The 27495-nt window shown below is 43.3% G+C and overlaps 1 protein-coding gene across 1 annotated transcript in view; it reads left to right on the forward strand.

Moving 5' to 3' along the window:
* The window catches only part of CFAP61 (cilia and flagella associated protein 61), a 253590-nt gene that overhangs the window by 221371 nt on the left and 4724 nt on the right, over positions 1 to 27495 (forward strand). The window contains exon 26 of the mRNA XM_045528893.1: positions 23151 to 23241. Coding sequence (XP_045384849.1) covers positions 23151 to 23241 — 91 coding nt within the window. The remainder of the gene's footprint in view (positions 1 to 23150; positions 23242 to 27495) is intronic.

Below are 27495 nucleotides of genomic sequence, written 5' to 3' on the forward strand. Positions count from 1 at the left end.
CCCAAGTTTGGTGCTGCTCTGTCTCCTCACAACCCCCTGGGCTGTCATGCAGGCAGGCGAGGGCATTTTGTTGCTTCCAGTAGCTCATGGCCATGCTGTCCAAGGCCCATGGTACCCCCTGGACACTACCACTCAGCAGTGATGGGAACGGCCTCCGTGTCAGCTAGTCCTGGATTCAGCCCCTGGTTCTGACAGTATACCAGCCTCAAGTTCCTTCTCTGGGCATAAAGGGAGTCTCTGGTCCTCAGTGGATGGTAATGACGTGTGAAAAGAAAGCGCACACTGTGATAGTGTCAGCCCATTTCGTGTTGCTGTAACAGAATACCTGAGACTGGGTAATTCATAAAGAAAAATGGTTCTACAGGCTGCGAGGGCATGTCCCCGGCTTCCGGCAAGGGCTCGCATGCTACATCATAACACGGCAGAGAAGGTTGAAGGGGAAGGGGACACATGTGAAGAGAGAAAACCTGAGGGGCGTCCTAGCTTTATAGCAACGCACTCTGGAGGGCGTGAATCCATTTCCAGGTGAACTATCCAGTCTCTCTGGACTGAGAACTCACTACCATGAGAAAGACACCAAGCCACATGAGGGATCTGGCCCCATAACCCACACACCTCCCACTAGGCCTCACTTTGCAACACTGACACATTGGGAATAAATTTCAGCATGCGTTTTGGGGGGACAAAACATATGCAGACCACAGCAGTGGGGTTCCAGGACCTTGCCTAGTGGTGCCGTCTTAGGCAGGTCTCCCAATTCCTCTAAGCGTCATTTGTCTTATCCGTAAAAGGGGGGGCTTATGACCACTTCCTGGGGTTGCTGCGAAAACTAAATAAAATGAAGTGTGGGAAATTTTCAGCTCAGAGCTGCCGCTGGAGGAACTGTCCCACAGACAGTCACAGGGCTGTATTCCTGGCCCCCAGCCCCGGGAAGGCACTGCTGCAGGTGCAGCACCCGAGCACCCCCAAACCTGGCTCCATGTGTGCTGCTCAGCGGTGTTCCCAGCACAAGCCCAGGATAACTTTGCAAAGTGACAGATGGCATAGCCCCAGCATGGCCTCAGCCACTTTTCCTTGCTTTTAAAGACACTTTTTTCACCCTCCCAGCAAACCCTGAGCTGTGTCTTGTGACTTATTATTCACTCTACCTGATAATTTGGGGAGAAGAGAGCACCAAATGCCACCAACGATGCCCTCGCAGCTGCTAATAGGAGCCACTCTTTGGATCCCACGGTACCTTCTTGGCCCCAGTGGCTCCGACAGCTGCCAGGCCCTGTCTGCCAGGCCAGGCTACGTGCCGCAGGCTCCGAGGGCAGAATAGAGCCCAGCACAGTCACGCTGGGGTCCTGGAGCTTCGCAGCATTAATAATCTATAGTTCAATCATTAGGAGCAAATCCAAGTGAAATAGGAAAATGTACACCACGCTGGAGGCCGCGAGGCTGCTGGGAGAAGGCTTCTCTGCTCCTTGGCAGGCTTAATGATTAGTTCCCAGCCACTAGCAGCCCCAGCTGACAAACGGCACCTGCAAGCTGTAGGCTTTCTGCATGTGATAATTGAACAATGCTAGAGCTTGTTCAGGATATTAACATGGACTTACTACCAGCGATCTGCTGGGCTTCTCAGGCCCCCAACTCCAACCCTTTCCAATACACCAGGAGCGATGTCCCTCCTTCGAGTCAGTCGTTGCCCTCAGGACAAATCTGCAAGCGGATCTTACTCTGGGTAGGTCCAAGGCTCCCGGGATCCTGGCAAAAATTTAATATGTGAATTAATATGACCCCACTCTGATTTTTCCAATCATATTCTGGACTGAAGTGCTAACTTACGCCTTTATTGCAACAGCTCAGCCTGCAGCACACTAAGTAGGAAGAGATTTGAAACAGAGAAGCATTTTTTTTTTTTTTTTTTTGAGACAGAATCTTGCTCTGTTGCCCAGGCTAGAGTGCCGTGGCGTCAGCCTAGCTCACAGCAACCTCAAACTGCTGGGCTCAAGTGATCCTCCTGCCTCAGCCTCCTGAGTAGCTGGGACTACAGGTGCTCACCACCACACTCGGCTAATTTTTTGTTTCTATTTTTAGTTGGCTGGCTAATTCTTTCTGTTAGAGACAGGGTCTCACTCTTGCTCAGGCTGGTCTTGAACTCCTGCCCTCAAGTGATCCTCCTGCCTCAGCCTCCCAAACTGCTAGGATTACAGGCGTGAGCCGCTGAGCCCGGCCAGAGAAGCATTTTTAATTTTAGATTTTAAACAAAAATTCATTCATTTCAAGATGTTATTAGATAAAAGATTAACAAGAAAAAGAATTCATTGATATTCTTCTTGGTCACAACCTTTATTCAGGAACCTTGTCTGTAAGTGACATGAGCTCAGCTCAAACCAACAGAGGAGACTTTGATATCTCCCAGAACTAACCCAAGGGAGCCTGGCACAGTCACATTGGGATCCTGGAGTTTCACAGGATTAATAAAGGAATCTCATGGAATCCTAATTCTAGGGCAGAAATTTATTAGAAAACTCCTGCTAGATCAGCCTGACATCTTTGTTTCCAAGGATTTGAGGATGTTTGCTAAAGTTAAAAAACTATGTTTGTGATTTTCATCATTCTTGTTATAATAATAGTGGGTTCCCTGCTCTCCCTAGGAAGCAGAGCCTGGGGCAAGGACTAAGTGATAACGTTTTATATGGAAGGTGCAGGGAGGGGCCGGGGTGGCACTGAAGCCAGGGCCTCCTGGAACTAGGATTTGAAACACCATCGTCCCTTTGTCCATGCGTGTGGCTTCCTTCTTTAGGATGGGCCTCCCCTTGGGGGAAGTCATGGGAAGCCCCAGGTTCATGCATCTCAGAGCTCGATGTTAAGAGAATAGAGGAACTTCTGTCATTTTGAAAGATTCCTGGGGAAGGACTCAGAATAGTCTGGCTCCCATGATGTGCCCACCTGTTTAGACCATCTGCATGGCCATGTCCCAGCCCTGAGGCCAGGAGGCAAAGCTGCTTGGGGGCAGGAGGGATCCTGGGCAGACAGAAACCTTTCCCTATACATCAGGTGCATACGGGGCATATCCGCAGACTCCCCAGCCTCCCTGCTTTCCCTGAGTGTTTCTGGCTCCTCCTCCCACTTCTAGACTTGGATAAAACCTTATGCCACAGGTCGTATGATTTGACTCCCAAGCAGCTGTCAAAGAGGCTGCACAATGCAATGCAGAAGTTCAGGGCCTAATTCTCTGGGAATAGAAAGGAGCCAGAGAAGATAACCCCGTTTCTCTGCCTCCCATAGACTGTCCCAAGACCCAGTTTCTCCTCTCCAAACACACCCGGCATGGCTCAGTGGGTGCCCCAGGCACGAAGCCCATAATGCATGATCCTGCATTGCTCCTATCTTTCACCACCCCACTCCCTCTCCTTTAACTCTGGCTGTCCCGGAATTGCACCTCCCAAATAAAACATTAACACTCAAACCTTGCCTCAGGCTCTGCGTCCTAGGGAGAGCAGGGAACCCACTATTATAACAAGAACAATGAAAATCACAAACATAGCTTTTTAATTTTACCAAACATCCTCAACTCCTTGGGAACAAAGTTCTCAGGCTGATCTATAGAGAGAGTTTTCTAATAAATTCCTGCTCTGGGATTAAGATTCCATGGGACTAAATTTAGATCAGAGTTTGGGGAGAAGACTTATTATTTAGGATTGTGTTGAAAAATAATTTAGAGGCTTCTAATTATATATGGCAGATTGAACATACAAGTTTACCTCCTCTCCCTCCTGGATCCCCCATTAAATGACAGTAAACAAGGGGAAAAATGCATAGGCATTCCCGTAAGGAGAAAGAGCACGGGAGAGGAGGTAGTGGGGGTGACAGAGGGCACCATATTTGGGAGCTGCCTCAGCACAGCAGGAAGCGCCAAAGTTTAAGTGCTTGTGGGGGACACTGGGAGACACAGGTCATTGTGGGAGGCAGGGATAAGGCACAGAGCTGAAATCACGGGACTGACTGAAAGTAAACAAAACACCCCCCCACCCCATCCTCTCCCCTTCCTGCAACAGCCAAGCAAATGCTCCTTCCTCCCACCTCCTCGTAGGACACTGAAGGCCGGGTCTCTGGAAAATTTGAGCTGGAGAGAATTCAGACAATAAGGGCCCAACAGAGGAAAAGTGTGAGAAGTGAAGCTGGAAAGAGAAGGAACCAAGTGAAAGTCCAAATACTGACTGGCAGACTGTCCCTAGTCCCCTCGTCCTGGCTGGCCCTGGAATGGCAGCAGCCAGCAGTAGAAGAATAGGAAGGTAAAGTCAAGGGGATTTCATGACATAGAGCACAGGGCCCTCTAGCTGACTGGTAGGAACTCCAGAAAGAGGGAGCAGAGAAAATGGACTAGAGGGATCTATTAAAGGCATGATGGAAGACAAAAGATGCCAGAACTGAAAGGCATCCATCTCCAGATTGAAAAATCCACCAAGGCCCCACACAATAAATGACAGCCCAAGACTCTGTATCAGAAAATTCCAGAACACCAGGGATAATGAAATACTCCTAGAAGCTTCCAATAAGTAACGCAGGTCACTTGATAAAGGGACTAGAGTCAAATTAGCATCCGATTTTTCCATAACAACCTCAGAACCTAAGAGACAATGGGACAACGTCTTCAAAATCCTGAAGGGAAATAATTCCAAACAATAACTCTATGACCATCCATCAAGTAAGAACCAATGGAATAGGATTACGGCTGCTCATAAATGAAGAAGGGATGGTATGATTAGAACACCACCATTTTGCAACAGCCTGGGGAATTCCTGGACGTAGGCGTGGAGCCCAGGCTGCTGACATAGAAAGCCGGGCAGTGTGTGCTTCTTGGTGGCAAAATGCACCACCTTGTGAAAAACAATCAACCAAGCCAGACTGAACCTGAGTCCCACCAGGACTGTTGATCCACCAATTTATAGGAATTAGAGAGGAAGGAGTAACACACTAAACAATGCCACAGAGCCTTCGTGTGCTAAGTTCAGAGCGCAGGAAACTCTGTGGGACAGACAGCCTGATTCCTTCAACAAATAAACTGCAAGAAATAAAACAGAGGAGGAGGGGGCCTACGGATTAGAGTTGATTTTAAAAACATATCAACTAGGCTGGGCTCAGTGACTCACGCCTGTAATCCTAGCGCTCTGGGAGGCCAAGACAGGCGGATTGTTTGAGCTCAGGAGTTTGAGACTAGCCTGAGCAAGTGCAAGAGCCCATCTCTACTAAAAGTAGAAAGAAATTATATGGAGAGCTAAAAATATATATAGAAAAAGTTAACCAGGCATGGTGGCGCATGCCTGTAGTCCCAGCTACCGGGGAGGCTGAGGCAGGAGGATCGCTTGAGCCCAGGAGTTTGAGGTTGCTGTGAGCTAGGCTGATGCCACGGCACTCTAGCCCAGGCAACAGAGTGAGACTGTAAATAAAAATAAATAAATAAAAATCTATCAACCTGTTTGGATCCTGATTCAGCCACGCTGTAAGATATTTATGCCTCTCATGAGATTATTGGAACTTTGAAACTTGGATAGTTGATGATGTTGAGGAATTATTATTAATTTTTTTGCTGTGAAAATGGTCTTTCAGTTATCTAAGATCTTTTAAAACAGAATCTTTATCTTCTAGAAATACATATTGAAGTGTCTGGGGATTGACTTTAAAATAAGCCAGGAGGGAGAAGAGTAGGAGCTAGAGATGCCACAAGATTGGCTATGAGTTGGTCACTGATGAAACCAGTGGTGGGTGATGGGAGCTCATTATAGTTCACTTCTAATTTAGATGTCATTTAAAGTTTTCATAATAAAAAGGTATTTTTGAGAAGCAACCAAAGCTGTAAACTAAGAAAGAGTGAGGCCGGGGCTAAGACAAATGACGCTGAAGGACAGAGTGGGGGAGTCTCAGCAGCCAAGACAACAGCCAGCCCAGAAAGGAGGGAGGGTCCCAGAAACAATTAATTATTTGGATTATTTTGATATGTTTATGTGGAAAATAACAGTGAGGAGCATGTATTGTGCTACTGGAACAGTTTGAAAAAATTATGCTACATATATTGAAAACTAAGAAACACAGGGCCATTATTAATTTTTAGAAAAGCAAAAAGGTATGCAAAAAAGGACTATGATTCATATTTGCCTTCTTAAAATAATGTAATCACAGAATACAAATTTAACCGTAAACCGTGATCAAACTATTCGGGAAATTTGGGAGAGGGAGAAGTAGGAGTTTGTGTTTAAAAAGATAAAATTTCATTTACCATAACAAGAAAGTCAATAGATATGCCTAAAATTAATAAATGACAATTTATATCACTTATGTAAGAATCCCATTTATATCAGTAATCACTTGAAAAGTCATCTGATAATCTCTGAGCTACTTAAGTACTCTGTGGTTGCAAGCAACAGAAATCGACCAAAGCTGTAGATTTAAAGTAAAAAGGAGAATCCATTGTGAAGATTCATGGTTCTATGTCACAGGACAGTGGGCAGAGATATGACTGGGCCTCGGGAGGGATCACAGCCAGGAAGGACAAGGCAGATGAAGACCACACAGTGGCTGCTGCTTCTCCCTGCAGACTGGCTATCCCTGTCTGCCCCCATAGCTCCCATGTCTACATGTTGCAAATCTCAAAACCCACAGGAATTATCCAGATGCATCTCCATCCCTACTCCACATTCCTAGGAGAGTGACTGGCGTGGCATGGGGCAGGGGAGCAGTTTCAAACTATGACTGCAAATTATTTGGCACCCCTCCCAGAGAGAGTGCAGGGTACACATCCCCTGCTGTTGAATCTGGGCAAGTTTGTGACTGCTTTTACCGATAGAGTTTGGCAGAAGTTAGACCATGAGACTCCTGGGGCTGGCTTACGTAATAGAAGGCTATGCAGCTTCCATCTTGTTTGCTAGAACATTCACTCTTAATTTCCTGGCCTGTTATATGAGACATGCAACTATCCTTAGGCCACTATGCTGTGAAGAAGCCCAAGCCATGTGGAAAGGCCATACAGGCACTGCAGCTAGTGTCCCAGCTGACCCCAGCCAAGCCCAGGTGCCAGACGTGAGTGAAGAAGCTTCCAGATGGTCACAGCCCCAGTCATTCATCTTTCTGTCATCATGGAGCAGAACCAAGCTATCATGAGTATGATACAATGGCTATTGCTTTATGCTACTAAGTTTTGGGGCGGCTGCTGCACACTAACACATAACTGGAATGCTTGGCTCAAATGACTATCCTGCTTCATAGATTCATGAAGTCACAGCACGACTGCCGGAACCTAACCCCCGAGGAGGTGGGGATGGCAGGGAGAGGAGCAGATTCCAACAAACTAAGGCTCGGCAAACAACCCTCAGGGTTTCCACTCCACTTCCTATCCTGGTTCCACAGCAGCCTGTTCCCTTCCTAAGCAATGGGAAGCACATACAGGCTGAGAATTCTTGACTTCCCACCTCTAAGCCCACTTCTCAGTTCTTGCAGTCCCACAGAGTAAAGTAATGAAAAGGAGGGAAGAGTGAAGGGGTCTGTATTTGCCGTGGTAAAATGGTATCATTAACCCCCTTCCCTCCCAGCCCCATGGTGGTCTTCCGGCAGAAACAGTTGCCAAGAAATGGGAACTATCTTCAGAGCTCTGGCATCTTCCCTCTGTGGCCTCTCAAGTACAGACGAGATCATTAGAGGGTCCTCGTGTTGCCTAGCAACCTGTGAATGCTGTTTGCTATCATGTCATTAATATGATATGAAAGTGTTTCATAGAAGACATTCATCTTGCATTAATGAAAATCAAATTTACTAATATGACACAAAATCTGTTCTTCCTCGTGACTTTCTATACTTAAGTAGCTTATTTATTGAATTAGACTGTGAGTGGTTTTCAGGCTTGAGACTGTTAAAGTATCATAATAATGACTTTGTTTTCAATAATATCAGATGGCTCTTAATGATGTGATTATGCAGCTATAACTTTGTGATCACTATCCTTAGACAAAGCGCCCCTGCCTGGAGGCCTACCCCCATGCCGTTAACAACTCTGCCTCTCAACTTCTTACCGAAACCTCTGCTAGGCGAGGATTCTGGTTTGAGCCAGTATACCTTCCAGATTAGCTCAATCTTTCTTCAGAGCTCCAAGACAGAAAACTGAAGAAACACCTTTAGCCTAAAGAAGCCTCAATGAATAAATGGATCTCAGATCATCATAAGCATGAAAGGAACTACCAGAAGTTATTCAGCCTTCCCCTTAAAAAGAAAAAAAAAGACCACAAACGACCCTAAATATATCAGGCACTAAAAAGAGCGTAAGAAATACAGACAATTCCCTATTTTCAAACACAGTTTGTTCCTGAAAACAAGTATGGAATTCAAATGCCCGAAGCCAAAATTAACCAGTAATAATAATAAAATAATAAAATAATCTCCAAAAAAGGGAATTCCCTTCCCAGAGTTAAAATGTGATTCTTCAAAATGTTCTTTAGAAACATTTGAATGAAAATAGTTGAATACCCAGGGCCAATATCCAAAAGCCAACAGCTGTTTCTAAAGGCACCCAGGAGCCATACGAAAATCTAAACTACAGAGCTATATTTCTAGAGATATTATTTTCTGCAAAACTTTGTTTTATATTTATAAAAGTAATATATGATCATTGCAGAAGCCAAAGGAGTGGGGTGTAAAACAGAATTGCAAAGAAGAAACTAAATGTTACCCATAAACGATCACCCAGAGACAATCATTACTAATATTTTGGTGTGTGTCCTTCCAATATTTTTTCTCTAAATATAAAATGTATATATATATTTAAAAAATGAATATTTCACATGCTGATTTACAGCTTGCTATTTTGGATTATCAGGATATTCTGAACATTTTCCCATTTCTTGAAATATTTTATTTTATTTTATTTTATTTTAGCAGAGACAGGATCTTTCTATGTTGTCCAGGCTGGTCTCAAACTCCTGGCCTCAAGCAATCCCCCCACCTCGGCCTCCCAAAGCGCTGGGATTACAAGTGTGAACAACCACACCTGGCAAGATAGCATTTTAATTGTATGATTTTTTTAATGACGGACTTGGGTTCTACCATACCAATATGCCTTACTTAATTAACCAGGTTGCTTTTAACTTTTTGTTTTGATAATTAACTCTGCAATAAACATCTTTAGTGATACATCTTTTTGGCATGTCCCTGATTAGTTCCATTACAATTTTTAAAATATCGTTAACTTTAACTCATTCAATGCATTTTTATTGAACATCAGTGTGCTAAGTACGTGGAACACAGCCACCGAAACGTGCTCCCTTCCTTCACAGAGCTTAAAATTAAGTAGGAAAGATAAAATATTTTATGTGGCTGTTAAAAAAAATTTTACCACCACCCAGCCTAGCTTTTCCCCCTCCTCTCCGTCCTACTCCCCTGCCCAGCACCGAGCACCATTCTCGATGTGTGCATGTGTGTTTCTCAAATGAGACTATACTGTACGTATTTTCTTTGATTGTTTTCATTTAATAATATGTGTAAATAGTGAGGATCTTTCCATATCAACACACATAGATCTCACTCTTTTGAATGAATGGCTTCTTTATATTTCATAGAATAGCTAAATCCCAGTTTACTTATTTTCCTATTAATGAACATTTAGGTTATTTCCAATTTTTTCTGTTATTGTAAGTACTGTTTCCCTTGAACATATGTCTTTGTGTGCATAAGTGGAATTTCTACATTAATGGGTATGTACATTTAAAATTTGATCAATATATTATTTTAAATGTTCCTCAAAAAAGGTTACTCCAACTTGTAATCCTGACCACAGTATATAAAAGGACTTGTTTCTCCACATCCTCATCAACACTGGGTATATTCCTTTTTTTTTTTTTTTGTCAATCTTCTGGAGAAAGAAAGAAGAAAGAGTATATTTCATTGGACTTTCAACTTGTATTGCTTTAATGTCAAATGCATCTTTTCATAGGTTTATTAGCCATTTGTATTTATTCTTTTGTGAATTACTTGTTCTTTTTTATCCATTTTCTTATTGGGTTGCCTGTTTTTTCTTTATTTATAAGAGTTTATGATTTAAAAAGAATAGTAATCCTCATTATATACATTGCAAATATTTTCCAGTCTACCCTTTTTAAAAAAAAAATAATAATAGACTTTGGGGGCAGGGGAGTTCTAGTTTTACAGAAAAATCGATCAGAAAGTACAGAGTTTCCTTGTACCCTCCCCCACTCCACCCCCATTTACACAGTTCCTACTATTATTTATGTCTTGAATTAGTGTGGTACATTTGATACAACTGATGAACCAACATGGACACACTATTATTAACTGAAATCCATAGTTTACATTAGGGCTCATGCTTGGTGTTGTACATTCTATTGGTCTTAACAAATGTATAATGACATGTATCCACCATTACGGTGTCAAACAGAATACTTTCACAGGTAAAAATCCTGTCTTCTGCATGCTCCCTCCCTCCTCTCTGCCCCCAAAATCCTGGCAACAAATAATCTTTTCACTGTCCCCATAGTGTTACCTTTTCCAAAATATCATGTATTAGAAATATATAGTATTGTAGCCCTTTCACATTAACTTCTTTCACTTAGTGATATGCTTTTAAGGCTCCTCCGTGTCTTTTCATGGCTTGATAGCTCATTTCCTTTTGGCACTGAATATTTCATTGTATGGATGTTCCACAGTTTGTTTATCCATTTCCCTAAGGAAGGACATCTTGGTTCTTTCCAAGTTTTGGCAATTATTAGTCAAGCTGCTATAAACATTCATGTGCAAGTTTTTGTGTGGACAGAAGTTTTCAGCTCTATTGGGAATACACCAAGGAGCACAACTTCTGGATTGTATGTTAAGAATGTGACTGTACTATTTTGCATTCCCACCAACAGTGAATGAGAGTTCCTGTTCCACATCCTCGCCAGCATTTGGTGGTGTTTGTGTTTTGGATTTTAGCCATTCTGATAAGTGTGTAGTGGTACCTCCTTGTTGTTTTTAATTTGCAATTCCCTAATGACATATAATGTTGAGCAAATTTTGGATGAATACATTTCAAATGCTTACTTTTTTTTTTGACACGAGGTCTTGCTATGTTGCCCAGGCTGGTCTCGAATTCCTAGGTTCAAGGGATCCTCCCATGTAGCTGGGATTACAGGGGCACGCTACTATGCCTTTGGCCCAAATTCTTGTAGCTACTTGTAGCAACTGTATATACCATCTGTATATCTTCTTTGGTGAGGTGTCTGCTTATATCTTTTGCCTGTTTTTTAAATGGGGTTGTTTGTTTTCATATTATTGAGTTTTAAGAGTACTTTGTGGCTGGGTGTGGTGGCTCACGCCTGTAATCCTAGCACTCTGGAAGGCCAAGGTGGGAGGATCTCTCCAGGTCAGGAGTTCAAGACCAGCCTGAGCAAGAGTGAAACCCCTTCTCTACTAAAAACAGAAAAATTACCTGGGAGTGGTGGTGCATGCCTGAAGTCCCAAGTCCCAGCTACTCGGGACGCTGAGGCAGGAGGATTGCTTGAGCCCAGGAGTTTGAGGCTGCTGTGAGCTAGGCTGATGCCACCACACTCTACTCAGGGCAACAAAGTGAGATTCTGTCTCAAAAAAAAATAAATAAATAAAAAGAGTTCTTTGTGTATTGTGGATACTATTTCTTTATCACATATGTGTTTTGTGAAGATTTTCTTCCATTTTCTCACTTGCCTTTTTATTTTATCATTTGTTTTTGGTATCTTATTTCATATAAAGGTTTTAAATCCTATGAAGGGCCCTATCACCAGGATTTCTTACAAATCTTTCTTCCTGGTAGGTCATATCTAAGTGTAACATGAATTGCTGGGTGGTCACCCATAGTGACGTCGGGTCTCATCTGCCCTGGGTGGGTGCTCACAGTCCTGGCAGCCATCCGCCCTTGCTCTTAGGCTCCACCCGTGTCTCCAGGGAGTCCACGCTGAAGCCACAACTGGGGCTGTGTCAACACATGCAGACTGGTCCCACTGCTTCCTCTCTGTCATAAATAACTAAGTATGGTAGTTTGAGGAACAAAAAGCAGCCCAGTGTGGCTACAGCAGAGGAAATGAAGGGCAGGGGAGCTGGATCAAATAGATCCTTGTAGGTAGCGGTTTGGATTTTGATGGTTGTTTCAAAGTATGAAGGGCAGCAACATGCTGATTCATGTTTTAAAAATTCACTGTAGCTGCTGTATGGAGAATGGACTAAAGTAGGAGGCTGCAGCCATTATCCCAGATGAGCGATGGTAGTTTGGACTAGATGAGTGTAGGGAGAAATAGTCTGCTGTGAGATGTATTTTAGAGACTGTGTGTGCAAGACTTGCTCTGAGCTCTGGCAATAGATCCCGCTGTTTACTTGACTCTCAGACCTAACAAAGCCAAACAGAACTTGTGTTTCCCTCCTGTGTAGTGGACCCCTGTGTTGCCCCTCACACACTCCCTGTACCTGGTCCGGTTCCTCCGTTCCCAGCTCATGAATATTGACTTGGAACTCACTCACAGCTGCATCCTTGATATAACAAGCAAGCAGCCACCTGCCCGGTAGGTTACACTTTGCCCTGTTTCGGAGAATCCCAGAGCCAATGACTGACGGACGTGGAATACAGAAGGCTGACCCTCTGCCTCAAGGTCAGACAATCTCTGTTGTGCAGTTCACACTCCAGAGCTCACCATGAGACCAGGCGAAAGCCGTCTCCAGCTCAGACCCACCCCTGCCCACGTCTTCCCCACACCTCCTGCCTCATTCACTTCCCTCTGAGAGCCCTCCCTCAATAAGTCACTTGCAATATCCCATGTTCAGGGATTAGAAGAATTAACACTGTTTAAATGTCTGTACTACCCAAAGCGATCTACACATTCAGTGCAATCCCTCTCAAAATTCCAATGGCATTTTTCACAGAAATAGAAAAAACAATCCTAAAATTCATACAGAACCACAAAACAACCCAAATAGCCAAACAACCTTGAGAAAGAACAAAGGTGGTAGCACCACATTTCCTGATTTCAGACTGTATTACAAAGCTACAGTAATCAAAACAGCATGGTAATGGCATAAAAACAGGCTCGTAGACCCATGGACCAGAATAAAGAGCCCAGAAATAAATCTAAACATATGCAATCAACTTTAATATCTGACAAGGGCACCAAGAATACACAATGGGGAAAAGATAGTCTCTTCAATAAATTGTGTTGGGAAAAACTAGATATCTACATGCAAAAGAATGAAATTGGACCCTATATTACACAATACCCAAAAAGTAACTCAAAATAGATTAAAGACTTAAATGTAAGAACTGAAATCACAAAACTCTTCGCAGAAGAAAACAGAGGTAAAAAGTCCCTTGACATTGGTCTTGGCAATGACTTTTTGGATTTGACAACAAAAGCACAGTTAAGAGAAGCAAAAATAAACAAGTAGATCTATATCAACCTAAAAAACTTCTGCACAGCAAAGGAAACAATTTCAACAAAACAAAAAGATAGTCTATGAAATGGGAGAAAATATTTGCAGACCATATATCTAATAAGGGGTTAATATCCAAAATATAGAAAGAATTCAGATTAACTCAGTAGCAAAAAAATCCCAAATTACCCAATTAAAAAAATGGACAGAGGACCTGAATAGACAATTTTCCTGAAAAAGACTTATAAATGGCCAGCAGGTATAATATACAGAAAGGTATTCAACATCCCTACCCATCAGGGAAATGCAAATCAAAACCACAATGAGATGTCACCTCACATTGATAGGTTGGCAGTTATCTAAAAGACAAGATCTAGCACGTGTGAGGGTTGGGCACAAGCCCCAGTCCTGTAATAGGCCTCTCTCAACTCCTTCCTCTCAAGACACCCCTTGGTGCCTTGCTCTTCCTGCTGCAGTGAGCTAAACAAACCTGGCGTCGTTTCACCTGCTGGTCTTTGTCCAGTTTCCTCCTTATTCCTCTCAGGTTATGCACTTTGGCAGGAACCACAGGGGTGACACTGTGTCCTCCCCAGTGCGTCATGTCAGGAGGTCCATGAGGCCAAGTTGTCCTTCCACTAGTGCTGTGAGCGAGGGTCACTTGGCTGGGGTGGAGGCTGCAGGCCCCTCCCCTGGAAATGTACTATATTCACTCTCGTAATTAATTAGTGAGACCGTGTAAATACTTCTCATCTTTTTCCCACTGATTTTAACGTCCATTGACAGCTCTTGCCTGAAACAGTTATTGCTGTGTTGTCTGCCAAATGGTGATTTTTCTAATCCCATCATTCATTCAAAATTTATCACGTAGCATTCTGCTGTAAGGAAGAATTTATTCCTTCTCCTCCATGTATTCACTTATTCCTTTATTTACATCAGTGTAGACTTACAGAGCCTTATACTATTTCACGGGTTAAAATCCATTACCCTCATTTATTGTGTTTTGGGGAGGTAAGAACTATGAATAGGACAGTTAAATTTTCACGCTTGATCTTTGGAAACTACAAACCCAAAACCGTAAGAGTAATGAAGAAAGTAAAGAAACAGTTTGTAGTTTCTCATTGTCTCTGTAAAAGCTTCGGTAAAAATATGAACACATTAATTAGAAAAGCCTGTTATACGGGAATCATTTAAGCATGTATTAAAGATGGTGTATCTATTCTGCACTGGTAAATGATATTTCTACTAAACACTTTTTTAAAATTTAAAAAGCAACTAATTTAACCAAAGGAATAATAAAGCAGTCAAATATCTTAATGGGGTTTGCTGCTTCTGGCAGCCTCAGCCTCAGAAAAGGTAATTCCACCTGGTTCCTTTGTCCCCCTAGGACTCTTGGGGGTTTATGTGTATGTGCATGTATACACTTTTTTCTTTTCCTGCAGAAAATAGATAGGAAATGGGCATGACCGTGAGCGAGGCTGAGTGGCCGCGTGGCCTAATGCTAGCCTGGGCTCTCTGCAGCCTAATTAAAGGAAAATGGTTGTGCTTTCTCTGAAGAGAGAAGCCGGCTAAGAGGGGAGGAACACAGGAAGGGAGGCAGAAGCACTAAGAGCTTCCCTTTATCTCCAGAATTAAATGCTAACCTCGGCTCATTCTATTAGTCCTGAACTTATATAACAAATCAATGTAAATAGCTGGACAACTTCCAGAGCACTAGATTTATTGTACAAATTCAATTAATGCAGCCCCTAATAAACCAGCGATGTGCAAAGAAATACTGCAGATGGAATAAAAGGGAAGACATGTACAGCGAAACCTCAAGTCCTGTTCTGGCTGCGGGCGTTACTGCACAGGACCGCCAAACCCAGTGCCCCAGCACGGCCAGCTGTGTGGGCAGACGGCACAATGACTGCGCTTTGCACTATGCACGATGGTAAACTCACAGAAACAAAATAAACAACACGCTATATCTATAAGAAAACTGCTTTGCTCTGGCAAATCAGATCAAAACTCGAACAGGTCAGAAGAAAACTGGCCTGACTGGGCTTTGGAATGGCTGGACCTTGACCCTGGTCCTTCTTCCCAACTGCCGTCTTAATACCCTCTGAACAACTGATTTGACCATTTGAATTTAATCAGATCACCCAACAAAGCAGACAGAAAAGCAAGGAAAGAACTCCATTTGGAGAGTTTGTATTTAGCTTTCAGACAAAAAAAAAATAATCATGGCCTCAATTTAACAATTTCTGTGTCATTTTTACTTATTTCCACAGAACTCTTTCGTGTGGGACAAAACTTCATGAAGGCTTGTTATGATGTCCCTCTTACCTTTGTTGATCTATAAAACTGCAGGTAAATTAACTTATGCAGACACCCTGGAAGGGAGGAAAAGCAGTCCCGGAGGAGAAAAATTGCACTTATGCCAAAGACTTTCTTTCAATTAAGCAGCAAACAAAAACTGCTTATTTTAATAATTTATTTAGTTTGTAATTCAAACCAGAAAGGATTTGAAGCAGCTTACACAAACACAGGCAGTCGGATAAGTAAGAACAACAGCAATAATAATAGTTTATATGGAGCTTTTCCCCAGCGCCAGATGTAAAGCCAGATCTTTTACCTGGAGTGTCTCCTTGAATTCTGCTAGAAACTCTTTGGAAGAAGGACCATCATTATCCCCATTTTACAGCTAAGAAGACAGAGGCTGGAAGAGGTTAAAGCTTACTAGCCCAAGGTTACACAGGCTGACAAGTGGCAGAGCTGGGAGAAAAAGAAAGAGAAACATCAGTAAATGGGAAACTAAGGCCAGGACAGGAGCGGAGCTGAGGTGGAGAGACCTGTACTCCAGCATGGTCTTTGGTTAGTAAATTTACACGGCGAGAATGGATCGGCATGTCGGGCCACACACGTAGCACTGAGCTCCCTAGAGGTCAAAGCAAGGAAATGTCAGTGGCTAGGCTCATAAGGTTCATGAGTCAATGTGTTCCATCTTCTAAGGCGAAGTGCAGCTTTTCCTGGTCTGGAGTGTCGGGGATTCAGAAAAACAATTGGACGGCAGACACATTTTTTAGATAATTCTGCAAGAATATTATTTCTGAAAACTAAGACTCTGGTTGCAAGAGTGGCAGGGAGTTTGTGGTCCCCAAGAAATGTGCTCTGATAAAGGCACAGAAGGTTGGGATTCCGTGTCCCTACAGACACTGAGGAACCTGAAGCAAAACTTGTGCTTGCAAAAGAGCACACCCTCCCTCCCTCGGCAGGGGGATGTCCCTCAGAGACAGCTCTGGGTGTGTTCGGCTCACAGACACGTATTTAACAAATCATGCCAGCTCCCGTGGCCTGCACCAGACAGCAGCCCGCATAGCCGGAGCAGAAAAAGACGTGCCAAGCAGTGCCTCCCAGCACCAGGACAGCCAGTCTGGGGTCCCAGCACAGGCGGGACCCCTGGTTTTAAGAAACGTTAGCTTCTGAGCTCCCAGGTAAACCAGGGTAATTAGCCAAAATCCCCTTCTGTAGCCTTAACAGAGAAGATTTTTACAAGCCATTCAGAACATAGCTGATTTCTGCCAAAGATTAGAATTTTGGTCTTTCTGTCAACGGATCATAAGCTGTTTCTGTACAGGAGTGAACATCCAACTCCAATCCAGGTTGTGACCATGCAACTAGAGCCAAATTATAGTCTGAAGATACTTGTTTTTCTGTTATATCCACCTTGGCGGGTGAAAATTACAATTGGTTATCAAATAATAAGTTAGTTTTGCTTTCAAAATCATTAATGTTAACCTTTCTAGATTTACCTCAAAGCAATAAAAAAAAAAAAAGACTAGGTACACATTCTGGCAATCTTAGGTTGAACTCAAGAAAATATTTATAATCAAACTTCCATTTTGGTCTTTAGGATTTTTTGTCACAGGGCGTCAGGGTTCTGTCTGCTCGTGTAAAATATGGCATCCCTGAATAAACTCTACCAGCCCGGAAACGTGTTTAATTTCCAAGCAAACCTAGGGTTAACTGTAAATACTTATTTGTTCTATTCTTATTTTTGAAATTTTTATTGCAATGCACAAATCCACTTTATGGGCAAAATAAATTGACCATAACACAACCTTACAGTGTGAACACAAATTGCTCCCTCTTCTCTGCATTTAAGCCAAGTCAGGCCAGATGGGGACATAGAGAACTCTGAGGCCACCGAGACTGTCTCACCAGCTTGGAGGTGGTAGTTACATATGGAAAATATTGTATGGGTTTTTTTCCCCAAAAATATTTAATTTTGGGACAGATTGGAATCTAGAGTGATAGACATGTTCTAGCTCTGGGAACTTCAACTAAAAACTAATACAACATGTCTATCACTCCCAATTTTCATAAACTTAAGTTTAAGAAAAGATTTTCGTTATTATAAAAGTAGATGCTCTAGATTCTATTGGGTATCCCAGCAGACACAACATCCATTCTCTCCTCTTCAGAGACAGAATTCTGATTCATAGTACAGTACATAATACCCAAAATAAATGACAGTGATTCCCAGCCTCCCCCACCCCCCCAGCAGCCTACAAAGCCATATGACCAAATATTGGCCAGTAAGAATGAAATAAAAGTGCTTTGTGAAACTTCTAGGAATTTTCCTTAGAGGAGAATGGAAGGGCCCTCTTTTTCTCTTTCTCCACCCCACAACATGTGTGTGATGACTGGAGCTCAGCAGCCATTTTGTATCATGAAGCCAAAGCCCCTGTGAATGGTGCTATGCTCTGATGTCCATGGATACGCCATGCCAGCCCTGGACTATCCATCTAGACTTTCTTCACATAAAAAAAGTACCCCTCTGCCTTTTTAAGGGCACGGTTACTTTAAAATTTTCTGTAATTACAACCAAACCTAATCCTAGCTAATATAGGAGATACCAAGGAAACTGGGGTGATTAAGCAAGTTGCTAGAAAGACTTGGGAATGAGCATAAGCAAATGAGATGTGGTTGTGCAGTTATCTGAACAGCAGGGGTCACCCAGAATTATGGGTAAGACTCAGTTCAGCCACTTCCTAGCTGTGTGATCTTGGGCAAATCATTTAACCTCTCTGAACTATTTCTTCAGCTATAAAATGCAAGTCCCACTTTGGAGGATTAGAATTAGGAAGAAATGAGATAATGCACAGAAATTATTTACAACAGTGTCTGTAGGTTCGTGTCCCCAGGTGAATAGAACAGTGCCTCCAGCATCAAGCTGTGACAGAAAATGATGTGTCCCAGAGAGTAGCAAGCATCCGCCAGGTGGTATGCAAGGTAACTTAGCACAACCACACGTCTTATTGATTATGAATTAATTTCAAAAAGAATCAGAAAAAATATAACAAGCACATCAAACCTGTAATTTCATAGATATTATTGCTTAAGATGAGGCAAAAGTAATTACTTCAGTTTAAAAAACGGTAAATCAATGTAAAGAAAATTTTGGAAGTAATCAGTAATGTAGTCACACACAAAAAGGATGGGCTGTGGCTGAAGTTTGGCAAACACTAGCCCAAGAGAGGCAGACCTAGAAATGCAGCTACAGAAAGGACAAAGAATTGAGGTCAAGAGGGCCACAGTTTCATTCCTGGCTGGGCCATGCTGTAGCCTTCGACCTCCCCGGAGTGTACCCCCTGCAGCCCTTCCACGCTGTGCCACCCCCACCCCCTCCGTGTGCACTTTTGGGGACAGGGACTCCCCTTCACCACAGTACCCTCAGTGCCCAACACAGTGTCTGACACAGACATAATGGCTGTAATTGATTAATGAGAAAGGATGGCTCCCGAGGTCTTCCCCTCCTTGCCACTTTGCAGCCGTGAAGTCAAAAGCTCTGGAAGACATCTGGGTCAGAGGGGAGAGAGGAGAGGTCTTCATGGGAGCACCGGGAAGGAATGAGTGTTCGCTGAGGGGTGGAGTGAGGCAGCACAGGACAGAGGACCGGAGGGAAGTGGGTGCTGGAAATAAACAGGGTTTGTTAGGATGCATGGATGGGCGGGTGGGTGGGTGGGAAGACGAAGGAAGGAAGATAGGACATCGCTCTGGCATCTTCAGCACACAGACCAGCAAGGGAAGAAGACATGGCAGAGTGGCTTCAGAGACGTGCTGACACACACCTGCCTCCATCTCACCCAAACTGCTCAGCCAGGCTTGGCACCCCCAGACGCCTGCCGTAGCTGGTGCAGATGAGTGACACCGGCCAGGCTGGTGGGATGACAAGGATGAACCACAGAGGGCACCTCTAGCAACTGGCTGACTGCTGCCACACGGCAGCAAGGACCCAGCATTGCCTCATCTGATTTTTCAAAGAAAGGCCTGAAATGCAAATTCCAAACGTTGCTCAGGCCAGAGCGAACATGTTCGTAGGTCATACCCGGCCTCAGGGTGTCTATTGCTACCATGATATTTGTCACTGCCCACCTTCTGTGTGTCGCATGTAAAGGTGGCACAGACAAGAGAAAAACCCTGGCAGCCGTGCTCTGTCCCGTGGGATCACAAGGTTGAGACGCATTACTGAGCATGCCCTATAGCCAGGCACCTCAGGAAGAGAACTGTCTACGCTCTGCCATGAATCTAAGGTGGCGTCTGTCCCGGAAAGTTCATGCACAAATGAGAGCATCGTTCTCTAGGGAAGCCCGCAGACCACCCTAGCTGCATTCCCCACCTGGACAAAAGGCGGCTCTGAGCAGAACTCTCTGCAGGTGCAAGTGGCAGATGGGGAATCCTCTTAACAGCAATAAAAGCAAAAACTGGCTATTATCACACCAAGAGAAAATTAGAATGCTTTCATTAAAAAAAGAAAAAGAATCTTGGAAAAAGGAATGTGTTTCTTCTCTGCCCACCCACCTCCTTTTTGCTAACTGTTGCATAGGCCCGCAGCCGAGCCGTGTGGGTGCTGAGAGGCAGCCTTGCTCCTGCAGCGCTCCTTGCCTGCCGCTCCGTCAGACCAGCCTCGGCCTTGGGGTTAAGATCCAGGCCTTTACTGGACACCCTCCACCCACCGCTCTTTCCCCGTGGACGTGTGGTACTTGTCCCCATGGCTGCTGGCAGTGCGTGTGCGGAGCTGCCTTTCCCAGCCTCCAGCCTGGCCAATGGCCGGACTGCTTTGCAGATCCCCAGCCAGCTTGTCTGAGTTTGTCAATACAGCAGCCTCGGTGGCCAGATGAGAGTGAGCTCCGGAGAAGTCTAATCAATTGCTTAATGATTGGGCCATATCGACCAGGAATGGTTAATTCACTTCCGCAAGTCAACATCTCCTGGGGCTTCTTAGAAAAGTGTATTATTTGCAAAAGTGATGGAGAATTTAAGTCCTCCCAAATAAACCGGGCCAGCCACTGGCAAAGTGAACAGAGATAGCAGTGTCCTCTGTGTAGGTCCTGGAGACTTCGGGTGACTTTTTCCTCACAGCTGTGTAGACGCGGTTTTGGTGGTATTAATGCCCCAATGCACACAGCCACTTAAAAAGCAACCATTAACACCCTGTCTTTCCTCAACTGCTGAAACCCCCGTGCTCGTCTCCACGGCACCGTCGGAAGTTCCTGCCCTCTCGGTTTGTGGGTCTCTGGGTTCCCACCCGACCCTCTCTCCGGAAGATTTTTTTAGTGGCTTCTTTATTAATCTTCTCTTTTTTTAATATGATTTGGAAAAGAAGTCAATATTCTTTTATTTTTTAAATGTATAATACCATGAGTGGAAATATATTAACAAATTCCCCAAAAGCTTATCACTAATGCTGACGATACCATAGCACTCAGCAGCCTTTAATACACAAACCTGCCCCCCAGCTTTGCAAGTACTCAGGATGCTCCTCTCCTTTCTACAGAGAAGGAAACTGAGGCCTGGAGACCATTCCATGTGGGGGGACGGGGGAGGATAAACCGCAGTGAGCCACCCTAACCCCCTTTCACCTCCACTCACAGGGTGGCTGTGACTGGTGCTGAAGCTTTCCTTGGCAGCTGGGGGGAAAGCACCTGAGTCTGACCTTTGCCCTCACCGTGCAGGTCTCCCCCAGGAGCTTGGCCCTGCGCCCCAGCCCTGGACCAGCCACTGTGGGGACCCTGAGCCCACAGCCTCATGCCACACGTCCATTCATTTTAGGAGCTGCTGGCAAGTTTGCTGTGCATAGTGTTTTGTTATTGGGAGAATACTACTTTCGAAATAAATACTGGATACTATAGGATTTTTAAAGTATTTTATAAAAATTGTCACACAGCCCCCATTTTCTCCAATGAAAGTTAATTTGCCAGAGGTTCAGAGGGCAGGAAGGAGGAAGGGCGGAGCACAGAGGATTTTTTAGAGCAGCACAGTTCTTCCATACGGCAGAAGCTATGGGAATGTGGGCATTTAGGTAGTGGCCAGGGCTCAGGAGCATTAGTGGCATGTTCCTAAGCGAAGCGGGATGTCCCCAGAGCTCCCTCTGCAGCAGACAATGAAGAGTCACTGATGGGCAACACAGCGGCAGAGCTGTAAAAGCAGGGCAGGGAAGACTCGGAACAGCACCTGGGTTGCTGGAACAGGGCTGGGATAGAGGAGAGGAAGGCAGAGAAAAAGATGCTGTGCCACCTGGACAGGTGTGGCTGTAGACCCCCAAGCCAAGAGGGTGGGAACTTCTCATGGTACCGTGGAAACAAACATGGGGGATTTCAGTAATTGAGAAAAGACAGTATGTCAATAGCTGGAGCGATGTATGAACTGAACGACAAAGTAGGCAACTCAGCAGGAATTTATGTCGTGTTCTGGGCAAGTGAAGAGGTGGTAAGCATCACTGAGACAGCTGAGTGCCATGCTGACCCTAATGCAGACCCTTGTCATCGTGTCTTCTAGCGCCTCAGTAGCCCCCGCTCTCCACTTCCACCCCTAAGAACCAACTTTTATGTCTTGGAAAACAGCAAATGCTCATCTACACAGGGCACCAGCTTTTTCTTCCCCTGTGCACACACATGACATCAATTAACAATCACAGCAACAGCAAACTCACAAGCAGAGGAGAGCAAAGCCCACATAATCAACGCAGCTCTGACCCTGTAGAAGTTGAGTTTCCTGTTCCAAGACACTTAGCATTAAAATAAAGTAAGAGTTAAAATACCAATAAATGTTTTTGGTTATTCCAAAAATCCATCACACTTTTAGTGACCACGTGCAGATAAAAGATAGCCATATTGTTCTCCATGTAACAAAGCATTTAGTCAGTTTCCAGTGAAAAGTTAAGCAAATATAAACACCAAAAGAGTGGCTCCCCGACAAAAGATTCAATTAAGCATCAGCCCAACTGTGCGAAGACCATGTTGCAACACCCAGCAGCCTGTTTTTCTGGTCATTATTAATCCAGAAACCTTAATGATGAACAACATTTGTGTTATTGTCTACCCAAATTTAATTTGTTTATGCAGCAGTTCAGTTAATCTTGCAATCTGTTTTTCTCAAACGAGGGCAGATAATGGAGACACCGTTCTTTACAAGTCTTCAGGCTTTTAAATTCTGATAAAATCAGGATTCTTCACTGGGTCTTGCCCCAGCTCTGAATTAAACCACTTTAAACGTAATTATGGAACCTGGCCTTCCAGCAGGAACATCCATTTAAAGAATTGATTGGCCAGGCTGTTCCACAAGGCATTTTATGAGCAAACGATTGCAATGGGGCCAGAACTGCAATTTATAAAGGCAAAAAAGCAGGTAAATACTTTATTAGTGGTAATGAGAGGCTTGCTAGCTCACTGAATCTCTTCTTTCCTCACTAGCTACTTCACAGAGTCGTGGTGCATGGCCCTCTTCCACGATCGTTTTATTGATCTCAGGGAAGAGTTACGCGAAATCTTAGTCTCCAAGAAGGTAAGCGTGATTAATGGATATGAGGATCATTCCTTGCAAATTTTAAGCAGTTGATAGTTGTTGATCATTTGGACTTCTTCCTACATTCCCATTTTATGGTTTTGCTTTTTAAACCAACTGTATTTCATATAAACAAACTACGGAGTATGTAAGCATAGACAGTGATATTTCAGGGAAAGTGATTTTATTTAAATCCTTTTATGGAGGGCAAATTTCTTTTCCCTTTTTACATGTAACTTTATTTTTATTATCAGCTAAGAATGTTGGCTGATAACTGGATATGGGTTATATTACTTGCCCTAACGCATTAAGATTGCATTCCTTTAGTTTCTGTCTGTATTTGCCAGCCATTTGCTGAGCATTCATGTGTGTGTTGTTTTAAAGATGTAAAGAGAAGTCATCCAGATGTCATAATGCACCCATTTTGTAATTGAAATGTCTTTCTCAAAGTGATACAGTATTAACTGGAAGTTAGTCTACATAGTCCAAAGGCTCCAAACTCAGCAAGAAATTTGACTCTGCAATGTATATAAATAGCGAAGGATTTGTGAAACTTCAGAGTAAGTTAGGTCTTTCAATACTAGAGTCCTTAGCAGAGTTGTGGAAAGTTAACACTGTGCTCAGAGAGTGGTCAAATATCCATCCTAGACTTTGCTTTGTGCAGACAAGGGCTGGGGCCTGGGTCGGTTTCCACATCGTTTTGCCATCTAAATGGGCAATTCCTGTGTCTCCATTGCCACTCCCACTTGAGAGCACCCACCAGCCTTGCAGGTTCCCGTGGTGTAAGCTACCTTACTGGACTGCACAGCTGGAGATCACGGACCAAGTGCCCACTACATTCTAGCAGGCAGCACGCGCCACCTCTCTGAGTCACGACCAGAACCCTCAGAGGTGGTGGGGTACTGATGTTATCATCTTGATTTTACCAGTGAAGAAGCTGAAGCTCAGAGATTTTAAATAATCCTCCATGTTGACACAGCTGGCCAGCGGCCAGCAAGCTTCAAACTCAAGGGTCTCTCACTCCAAGGCTGGGACCGTAGGCCATCTGGGGCCCACCTGCTTGTCCCAGAACTTTCTTCTCATTGCCTGCAGTTTTACTCCTGGGGTCCCACTGGGAAATGTGAATAATTTACTAATAGGAAGTAGGCTCAGATTGGGAAGCATAGGTTGAAAGTTTAAACCAAACTGAAATGTCTTTAGGACCCGGACAGGTAAATGCAAATGAGGGAAGTAGAGGGCATGATGTCTAGGTGCCAAGTTCAGATGCTGTGAAAGCCATTAGTGTAGAAATGAAGATATAAGTTAAAGATGCTCCAGGTCAAACAGGTCCCTGCACTTCATCCTGGGTCTGCAGCGAGGTCGCCTCAGGCTGAAATCTGAACCTCAGTTGTGAGCCTGGTGCTTACTGAACTCTGCTCAACTCCTCAGACACCTCCCTTCCTCCCAGAACGTAATCTGCACGTTTACTACTGCCCCAGTAGTAAAGATGTGTTTTCTAGTGATCCCATCAAAACTCCATGACTAAATCTTTATATGTTTTTTATTATTATTATTTTAGAGATGGAGTCTTGCTATGTTGCCTGGGCTGATCATGAACACCTGGGCTTAAGCTCTTCTCCCACCTCAGCCTCCCGAGTTGCTGGGACTACAGGCGTGAGCCACCATGCTGGCTTCTGAATCTTTCTTAACCAGAGGTCCTCAGTTAACATTTTGCAGGGAGCCAAGGGGTTTTAGGCATCAGGCTTAAAAGGGAAGCTTTCCCTTCACCTTTCCAAGTAAACTGTCAAGCCCAGTGGCATCCTTCACGTTCATGTTGCTCACAGACACACCCTCAAACTTTTATCCCTGACCTGACATTTGCTGTGGACCAGTTTGCTATGAATGAACTCAAGTGTGGACAGCAGGCCCAGTCAGTGGACCACAAGTAGCCACGGACATTTGCCAAAGACACACTAAGGACTCCCCAACCATTCTTGTGGGTTTTCTAGATTTCCAGAAAGCAAAAGCTCTGGAAGAAAAATCTCCACAGGGGATTGTTCTGTTTTCGGCATTTCCATTTGTCAAACGGGAAAGGCCTCAGGGAGAGGCGGTGCACAGAGTGACGTGTGTGCTAGCTCAGTGGGACCACTCCGTGTGGCCTCGGGCAGATCCTCTGATGCCTGTGGAACAGGGGCCAGCTGTTTCCCCCTCGGAGGGCTGTGGGAGGAGCGGGGGAGGTGATGTGTGTGAGCACATGGCACAGAAGAATGGCTCAGTAAGTGCCGTCACCACCAGCAACAATGGCTGTGACAGAGACAGGCTGACAGTGGAAGTGACGGCCATATAAACATACATGCAGGAATTTGATTCAAGAGTCTGGTAATAGGCAAATAAAATGGACAGCCTGCATAAAAAATAATAGTAATTCCTTTTCTCAGATATTAAAATGATGTAATTCATTTTGTTTCACTTTCTACCTTGCCTTCAGGGAAGTACAGAAGTTCAATCCCATTAACTGTGATATCCTAGAGTTTAGTATATCAATTTTCCTTTCCCTCCACATGTGAAGAAAAGAATAAAAGACTATTATCTATGACTGTTATTAGAAATCATCTCAAATCTTTATATTTATTTTTTAAAAGCTCATTATAAGATATCACTAAAATCCTTTTGGGAAAGTGAAGAAAGGGACAGATTATAAATCCACTGGCACTGCATTGTACAAGCCAGAGAGTCACTGGCCAAGGTAAAATTTTGTGTAGTCAAAATGATCCTTCAAAATCGTTTAAGAAAGATGTAACCGTTATAAACATATACTCACTTAACAGAACCCCAAAATATATGAAACAAAGTTGACAGAATTGAAAAAAGAAATAGATAGTTCTAAAATGATAATTGGTGATTTCAATATCCCTCTTTCAATAATGGACAGAACAACCAGATAGAAGATAAATAAGGAAATAGAGGATTTCAACCCCACTGTAAACCAACTGGACCTAACAAACGTATACAGAATACTCCACTCAACAGTAGAATGCACGTTCTTCTCAAATGCACATGGAACATTCTCCAGGATATGCCATATGTTAGGCCACAAAACAAGTGTCAATAAATTTTAAAAGACTTAAGTCAGACAAAGTATATTCTCCAACCACAATGGAATGAAGCTGGAAATCCATAACAGAAAGAAAATTGGAAAAGTCACAAATTTACGGAAATTAATACACTCTTAAACAAACAGTGGGTCAAAGAAGAAATCAGAAGGCTTATTTGAATACTTAGAGAAGAATGAAAACTAAAATACAACACACAAAAATTTATGGGATGCAAAGAAAGCAATTTTCAGAGGAGAATTTATAGCTATAAATGCCTATGTAAAAAATTATCTCAAATCAGTAACCTAATTTTATACCTTAAGGAACTAGAAAAAGAAAACCAAACTAAACCCAAATGCCAGCAGTATGAAGGAAATAACACAGATTAGAGCAGAGATAAATGAAATGGAGAATAGAAAAATAAAGAAAATCAATGAAAAACAAAAGTTAGTTCTTTGAAAATATCAAAAAAATTGACAAACCATTAGCTAAACTAAGAAAAAAAGACTCAAATTATTAAAATCTGAAATGGCAGTAGGGGCATTACTACCAACCTTACACCGATAAAAAGGGATTATAAGAGAATACAATGAACAAGAGTATGCCAGCCAATTAGCTAACCTAGATGAAATGGACACATTCCTAGAAACAAAAAAAAACTGACTCAAGAAGAAATAGAAAATCTCAACAGACCTATAACAAGTAAAAATATTGACTCAGTAATCAAAATCCTCCCCCAAAAGAAAATTCCATGACCAAATAGGTTCACTAATGAATTCTACCAAACATTTAAAGAAGATTAACACCAATCCCCTTGAACTCTTCCAAAAAAAAAAAAAAAAAGAAACATTCTATGAGGCTAGCATTATCCTGATACCAAGGTCAGACAAACACACTACAAGAAAAGAAAAATATAGACCAATATCCCTTATGGATTTAGATGCAAAAATCTTCAGCAGAATATTAGCAAACCAAAACAGCAGCATATTAAAAGAACTGTACACCATAACCAAGTGGGATTTATCCCAGGAATGTAAGGATGGCTCAGCATATGAAAATGAATCAACGTAGTATACTACTTTAATAGAACAAAGATTTTGGAAAACACTATCATCTCAATTGATGCAGAACAAGCATTTGACAAAATCAAACACACTTTCATGGTAAAACACTAAGAAAA

The sequence above is a fragment of the Lemur catta genome, chromosome 17, assembly GCF_020740605.2.
Source record: "Lemur catta isolate mLemCat1 chromosome 17, mLemCat1.pri, whole genome shotgun sequence".
Lineage (NCBI taxonomy): Eukaryota > Metazoa > Chordata > Mammalia > Primates > Lemuridae > Lemur > Lemur catta.